The sequence below is a fragment of the Atta colombica genome, unplaced genomic scaffold (assembly GCF_001594045.1).
Source record: "Atta colombica isolate Treedump-2 unplaced genomic scaffold, Acol1.0 scaffold83, whole genome shotgun sequence".
Classification (NCBI taxonomy): Eukaryota; Metazoa; Arthropoda; class Insecta; order Hymenoptera; family Formicidae; genus Atta; species Atta colombica.
Window position 1 is genome coordinate 2742441 of NW_017259576.1, and position 8988 is coordinate 2751428.

The 8988-nt window shown below is 32.6% G+C and overlaps 1 protein-coding gene across 1 annotated transcript in view; it reads left to right on the forward strand.

The window, feature by feature from the left end:
* The first annotated feature begins 619 nt into the window (after window positions 1–619).
* The window catches only part of LOC108692849, a 101084-nt gene continuing 92715 nt past the window's right edge, over window positions 620–8988 (forward strand). The window contains exon 1 of the mRNA XM_018201354.1: window positions 620–937. Coding sequence (XP_018056843.1) covers window positions 667–937 — 271 coding nt within the window. The 5' untranslated portion in view covers window positions 620–666. The remainder of the gene's footprint in view (window positions 938–8988) is intronic.

Sequence of the window (8988 nt, forward strand, 5' to 3'; positions counted from 1 at the left end):
ACACGTTAAAATAATTAACCTTAATCGAATCCACGATCCGAAAAAAAAAAGAAACAATAAATCGAGACTCGCCCTTAGAAGTTTCGCATTGCTTCGTTATCGCGGATATTCCTGTGTGCGACAAAGTGCCTCGTCTCTCAGTGGCAGCGAGTACACAGCGAATACACGAAGCTTCTATCGATTGCCAAGTGAATTTAAACAAGCTGCCTGTGTAATCACAAGCAAGCAACTTGTAGCAGTTTTCTGCATTGCCTCTTTGCCCAATTATATACGGTATATCTTATCATAAGCGAAGGGAATCCTCTATTTATGGCAATGGACAGTCATCTTCTCGATTAATCTAGCGACATTGATCAAGAGATATATCGTCGCATAAAACAAGTTTACGCCTTAAAGATCTTCTCTGTGAAGAACGAGAGAAACATCCTTGACATTATGGCGAGACGTACAAGGAGCCGGTAGTTCGTGGTTGGCAGGGATGTCCTCGTGACATGTTACCCCGTGACCTTGGCTGGCGCAACTACAACGTCCTCCGTGGAGAGGGTCGTCTTCTGGTGCGCGGGTCGAGCAGTAATACGAACAGGCGATCGGTGTCCTTTAATCCACGCGAGATCGAATATCGCCTGCTGCCGCTGGTGCAGGTCAAGCCTGACTTCGTGATTCCATATGTGCTCTGCTGGAGGGTGCCAAGCGCGATCCACCGCATCCAGATTAATCCGTCAGTCGTCCATCATCATCACCACCAGCAGCAACAGCAGCAGCAGCAACATCAACAACCGCAGCATCAACAACCGCATCACTACCAACAGCATCGTCAGCGTCGACGACACTTTGAAGGAGTGCCGCGGACACGTCCTGCGCCACCGCCTTCCACGGAACATCGTTTTGCGTACGGCGCGCAGCGTGACATCCTTGCGGGTTCTGGTATGGAAACAAGGTGAGTGCTCCCAGAGACATCGAGGAATCACGAGAGATTCTGAAGTCTGCGACTCGGGCGTGTCGTATTTGAATTTATTTGAATTTCATAGCTCCTCTTGACGTTGCTTATTTCTTTAATTATATACTTTGAACTTCAAAGTCAAATCGTTCCGACGTTTGTATCATATAATTAAAAAATTAATGTTTGACATTTTAGAAACAAATTAAATCTTGAAGGAGTAAATGCTTTTCGAGTGAATTTATTTCCCTCACGTGAGCTCGCATCAATGTTATTATAATTAAATTAGATGTTACGTATATATAACAAAAAGTTATTTATATAACAATTGTGTGTGTCAATTCTTTTATATTTTGATTTTATTAAAACAGTATATAATATTTATATAATGATAATATTGATAATGAAGCTACTTTAAACATCATAAAACGTTTATTCTTTTTCAAGATATATTCATAATTAGACACATGCGCGTGACAGTAATATTTTATTTTTGTTGACAGTACGTTACATTAATGATGATATTTATATCTTTTAGCATTTTTATTGAAACCTAACATTTTCGTAATAGAAATATATTTACGGATAGACGTACAGCAATAGATAAACTTCGCCGCCATCATAATGCGGCGTGGCCTTTTTGGACACGCGATGCGTTCAGTTCATTGCCCTTCTTCGTATCTTTGTGGCGCACCCTCGTTCACGTATACGACAGCGAAATAGAAACATTTCGTCGTCACCTCGACAGCGGTAAGCTGACACTGTGCCAGGTGTTCTTACAATAGCAAAGTCTATTTTGTCGATTAGCATATCGCACAGTTAACATTGCACTCGCGGTACGCTTATCGGATGTTCATTACACACTTATTCGCATTCGATATGAAGGACTGATGGCATTAAAATCTACGGGAGTAGAAACGTTTCTAAATTTCTACTGTAAATTGCATAATTTCCAAAGGAGTTTCCACTCCGCGAAAAGATTAAGAAATAAGTATACATGCGTGTAATGTTAATACAACGGCGAACTACAATGATCTCATGCCGAGATATTCTTCTCTTTGTATACCTTCTAAAAGAACAGAAAAAAAAACGATAAACAGGCCGTCTACTGTCGCGAGCAGCTTCTTTTGAGTTTACCTCTTGCTGTCGTTGACAAGCCTTAACTAACACATTTTCCTAAAATTTGAGATTGTTATATCGCGATGCAAATAAGAACGTAACTTATAGCATGTGACATCATATTATGGAAACACGAAAGAGGAGGAATATAGAACGTGTACTATAATTTTGACACATTGCATTTCTAATATCTTTTAATTATCCATATGATGGTGGTTCTCATACAAGTTACATGTCGCGCTGAAACAAGAGACCCGAATTTTATTCAACGGAGAAAATCGAGACATAAAATTTTACATCCGATATTAACTCTGTCACGTCACACGAGTCGATTCCCCCGCAAGGAACATTTGTGCACAGGAACATTTGTCACCATGCAAATGTATTTTATTGGTCGGGGATGGATAACGCGAGATTGCCCGTCAAATCCCAGAAGCGTTGCGTATCTTCGGTTCGCCGCGGGGCTCTTTTATAAGTCCAGAATAAAAAGGTCGACGATCGCTCGTAAAAACCGTGCTTGAGCAGTGAAAAAAATTGTGAAAAGAGGAGGATTTTGTGCTGACCATTCACATGCTATTTTCGGTGGGCCAGCAACTTCCCTTTGCGTATATAGCTTTGTAAAGTTCGAATATTATTATAATGTTCTTTAAGCCTTGCAGGTGCACGATCGAATGAAAAAATTGTCGATCAATCTAATTTTAAACATAATTCTTATTAAATCGTGAAAATTCTTATTAATTTGTGAAAATCGAAAGTGAAATGTTTTACAAAAGGACTATATTTTATATCGCGAGAATATTTTCTTGACTTATGACATTGTTACTGTTCTACAATTCATACTATAGAGTGTAAAGAAATATTTATCAGACGTACATATTTTTCTAGTGTCTATTTATACATGCTAGGCCATAGATTCGCTCTCAAGTGACACAAATTGTTCACATCGACATCATAAAAAATGCAAAGAGCAAATATCGCATTGCAATGGTCGACGAAAGAGTTGTTATCCAGTCATAAAAATTAATATATTGTCATTGTACAATACTGAATAAGGTAACCTTATATTACGCGATATGTGATCAGTTTTTTCTGACTTTATTTAACGTCTTACATGAGAATCAACATTAGTAATCTATACAATTATTAAATAAAATTAATAAATAATTATTAAATAAAAAAAATATAAATTTACTATTTTTTCGTATTCCTAAGAATATAAAAATTTTGTTCGCTTTATTAATTTAAATGTTTTTCTTATGGAGAATAGAATTGTTACTTTTACGCATTACTGCCATTGCAGAGTCATGTAAATTGCTTCAAAAAATTATGTACAGTTATAATTTTACAATAAACCACGAATAATAATTGCGATTTATTTATATGTGGAATATATATATATATATATATACACACATTACATATATATATTTATACAAGACTTGTGTGTAATGTCGATATTGATAGTACAATAAGAAAATTATGTATTCTAAGAGAAAAAGATTTTGTATTAATAATTATGATTGTATGGAAAGTATTATACGATCGAGTTTCATTTTTATTATTGTTATAACATTAGTATAATAATATAATTATGTTTATTATAGTTCTATGTCAAAAAGAATATATGGTTGTATAAAATTATAGCCGTTTTTGGGGAAAATCATATATTCTTTTTGGTAAGTAATAATAATATAATTGTTATTATTTATTATCATATAATAATGTAATTGTTATTACTTACTACCAAATAATAATATAATTATTACTAGCACTCTAATAATTATAAAAACGGAGTTCCTAACCATAATTATTTTATCATACAATTATAGTCATAAATACTAAAAATTTTTCTTTCATACGAAAACAAAATTATATAAATTAAAAAGTTAAAATATAATTTAGCTGAGCAAAGAGAATATCTAATGATAATATAACAAATAATTAATCGATATCATAATTTGGTATAAATTTTTGAAGATACATTAAAATACATTAAAAACTACTAGTGTACGTTCAAGTTCTTATCTTATATTGTATATCGATATCAATAAATTACAAAATTTGCAAAAATACGCAGCTCCTCGAAAGTATGTGAAGCGACAGCAAATTTAAATTTTTTCTAAAAAACAGTTAATCACTCATACATTGAAGGAAATAAAAATTTAGTAGAGGATATTGTTTCTTGATATTTAGCGATGTTAATACGAGTAAACATTTCAGATGAATGCTTCGAAATACACAATAATGATGCATTTTATCACCAATGCATTTTATCATATAACAACGTCACGAAAAAAAAATGATACTACTATTACAATTGAAACTGCGAAGTTCACGAAAATAATGGTCGTTATCAATTCTCTCAACCAGTGTTACATATCGGTGGTCTACATGTATGTTGTTATCGCTCTCTTAAAGTGATTCACGTTTTATCTAGATAAACAGAGGACTGTAAAGAGAGAGGAAAGGGAGAGGAAGAAGTACTGTAGTAAATTCGGAATATAAAAAAGATAGATTCTATAATTCTGTATCTCTTCTTTAACAAAACGAGCCTCTTTATCTTTGCTATCGTTTAACCATTTATTAATCAAAACAAAATAAAGACAAAATAATTATTCCAGGAAACAGGTCTTTTTACAAAGTTATTATTATTAAATTATCACACAGTTTTATTTCTCGTAAAATATATATTGTTTTAATTATATATAATAACGTATTTATAGATAATAAAACGTGTTTATCTAATATCTTAATATTGAACTAGTTTACAAAGCCGATATTTTCAATTCATGTACATAGGTGAATGGCATAAGTCGATAAAAGAGAGAGGAGAGAGGAGGGAGAAATTGTCACGATAGAAACAAACTTTCTCGATCAGCTGAGATAGTTACACAATAATTAATATTTGCTGTTGGGAATTTCAACTGAATTCCGCTACGCGCAATCTTTCGAGCAAATACATCGTAATTATGCGTTATTATCTTGCAATTAGAAATTCATTAAGAGATATAAAATGAACGTTCTTATGATTCTGAACGGTTTTGAATAATCAAGGAGCTTTATTACGGAACGACATAACAATTTTCTCTCTTTTTTTTTACATTTATTGAGCAACGTGTGAATTTATAAAGTCTCTTTTGACGCGATTACAATTTATATTCGATATATTATGCGAAATCTTCGACAAATGAGCTAGTATTCTTACGAATAAAGAAATCGACCATACATTATTGGATGTCACGAATCATTGAAGTTCGCGAAAGAATGAGAGATCTCTTCGTCACGCATCCTGAAAATCCTGACGAACGATCGCAGGGACAAAGAGAGCTTGCAAAAATTTCTAAAGATGATTTAGCTACAGCAAAAAAGTGGCGCGCTGTTATATCCTCAACATCCATCCCAAGATCTCTCTTCCGCTCCTCCCGACATACTCGACGATAAAAACTCCTCGGATTCCCCGGGACTTTCCTGAGAGTTACACGAACCATCAGAAACTATCCTGTAAAAGGGAATAACGAACAAATATAAGGAAAAAGGGAGCGAGACGAGCTTACGTCGACGTCGCACGCTGTGTTAAATTTAATTTAAGCGCCGGTCTGAATCTTCAACATCTTCGTGATGCCGCATTGGCTACGTTCTCACCGACTTCTTCCGGGAGATTTGATATCAATGGCGACAACGTACGACGAATGTTAGGAACGAAAAGAAGCTCGTATCGTGTTTAAATTTATCTCCATTAAAGATATAAAATGCTCATCAGCTATAGTTTTTACTTTGTTCAATGAGGATGGATTGAATATGAAATTGTCTTTCCCCTTTATTGCCATATTGTTTTTCTAGTAAGAATTATTCCTAAAATTGATGTTAATTGGATATATATTGATTGGATATATATTAATTTCTTTTGTTATTTATTTTTTATTTGATTCTCTCTAGTGATCTTTTTCACAAATATCGTAGAGATTTCTGCATGATTTTTACAGTCACAGGGCTGCATAAAAAGAATAAAAGGAATAGGGAATAGAGAACAGAGAACGGTTCAATATCAACATATGAAACATAATGCGTTAATGCAGAATAGCACTGCCCCTTACACAATAGCAGATGATATTTTCCATGAGAGCTACTACATTTCACATGTTGACGAAGATCTCAAACTGCCTTTGGTTTTTACACGGTACAATTGCAAACATCTGCGAAACTTATTTAGAATTATGTATTTCCTGTATATAACTTGTATGCTTACCTTCCCTTTTTTATGTTCGACCACATTTCTGAGACATACACTTAGATATACACAAGAGGTGCCGACAGTCGGCCATTCCTCATTCATAAATTATTTATTTTTCAGACGAGAGGGAGAGAATGTATTCTGAATGACCGTGCACATTTTACTGCAATTACACAGTTGCACATTAAATACTCGATAAAAAATGCATATAGAAATGACAATAGTTGTAAAATATAAACAACTGTAATATGTAAATTATTTATGTCTATACATGATTAATAACTTTAATAATTATTTAATATTTTATTGTTTCGTAATTAAACATGTATCTGATAATATTTTTAAAATATATGATGTAATATTAAAATATACTACTTGTATAATATGTGTTTAATAAATCTGCATGAAATGTATTTCATGCAGCTACAAAAATATTTATTTTGAATTATATGTATTAATATATTTTTCAATTATATAACATATTTATAACATATTTATATTTTTTAATTATTTGCATTATTGCGAAAATTTGTGGTTTTATTATATAAAAAATTATTATAATTATATTATTTGTTATAGAAGGAATATTTAATTTCTAGCCTACAAGAAAAGAAATTATATATTTCCATAACACTTATTTTACAAAAATTTATTCTATTGCATTATTATATTTAATGTTAAAACGTTCGTATAATACGTTAAATTTATAAATGTAGAGTTTTAAATATGCTAATATATAGATCCAAATATATAAAAGCAGTATTATATAAATGTGAAAATTTTTATATTAATACGGTTAAACGATTTTAAATTGAAATTTATTTTTTATAGAAATTATCCTCAATGTTATCAAAATTGTATTATAAAAGAATAATAAAAGCATGAAAAGAACAATATAATAAAATATTAAAATAATTGGGTCATTCTGAAGTACGTGTAAAGGCAATATTATATTACTATTTTAAGTCTGTATTTAAAATTTCACAGAATTTGCCGAGTTTAAATTATCACAATCCAGTATACACAGTCATACGAATATTCGGAGTTCAAAGCCGCGTGTCAATTTGCGTCACGTATGATTTAACTGTTTCATGCAAAACGGAATATCGGTTCGGCTGTATAAAACAGATTGTCCTCAAAGCCGCGCGTGTCGCGCTTTGTGAATACTTCGAATACTTCTTTTTTTTTTTTAATCACTCACTCTCAATTATGCCCATTTAAGACGAATTATTACGTACATCGCCGCCACGCCCAATCGCTATCTTCTCCGTGCCTCGTCCTGTATACGGAAAAGTTCGGACTGCAATTCGCAAACCGGTCCGGCAAAAAAGACTCTGGCTCGAAAGACTCGCAAACCCGACCGCAGAGCCGGTCGGTTTCCTAGAATATTTCTACGTCTTCAAGCTTCTTGAAGCTCCACAACGTCTGCGCACTTTGAAAGTTTAGTTTTTTATATATACGGTACTTTCATTCTACGTATGACTTTGCGCGCAAAATAAATCTGGAAATCTTATAAGAAAATGAATCTAATAAGTACATTAATAATAAATAGAAATAAGTACATTAATAATAAATAGAATTTAAAAGCTGTAAAAAAAAAGATAATATTTTATAAGCTTTTGATATGCAAGTTTTCGCTGTACATTAAGAGTTGCTTCAGTATTTTTGTTGTATGGAGTAATTTTCCAAATTCTTTCTTAGCAAAAACTTATAAAATATTATCCTTTTTACAACTTTTAAATGTTTAACACATGTTGTAAATTTATCTTGTAGATTTTATTTAAAAAATACTAATTTACTTTCATTGATTAATTTTTTTTTAAAGTAAAAGATAATTTTATTTAATTTGTGATTTTTCTACAGAAAATTGATCAAAATTACCATTCTTGATTAACTAAATATACTGAAACAGCCAAAATTATCATTAAAGCCATGCAAAAAAGATGAATCTTATATTCCTCTCCTGAGGTTTGAATCACATTCGTGATTAAAATATTTTATGAGTGGTATTCATTTGTATGAAATACGAATGTATATTTCGTGCGTAATCTAATTGTAACAAGAACCATAAATACAAAAAATTTAAACAATGAAACTAATCGCAATCGGGCATTTTCCAAGAAGAACTTAGGTCGAGACCTAACCTAGCATTCTCAAAAATATTTAACTATAATTAATTGATTCATATATTATTTAAGTTTTTAAATTCTATTTAAATTCTATTTAAATTCTTTATATACCATGATTCTAATTCTGACAACAGCCACGTTGTCTCTAATTTCATTGTATTTGATATGAAAAACAACAGAATATATACGCGAGATGAGAACCGCTGCATTAAAGCAGACGTTTCGCGACGTTGCCACGTCGCAGGTCCCACTCTTCTATCGACCGAGCGGCGTTGCCAGCTCCTTTTCCATGCCCCTTTATCGCCCCTTTCCAACGCAGCCCTCTCCTCCCCTTTCTCTCGCTCCCGCCCTGTCTGTCTTTTTCTCCTCGCCGATGGCTGTCCATATTTCTCTCTTTATCCACTTCGGACTCAGAGCCCATCGCGGCTAGAGACTCGTTTCCTTTCGCCTCTACCTTTTTCCTCTATCCAACTATCTATTTCTTCTTCTCTCATATTCTTCTCTCTTTACGTCTTCTTTCGTTTTTTTTTTTTTTTTTTTTTTTTTTTTTTTTTTTTTTTTTTTTTCTCCCC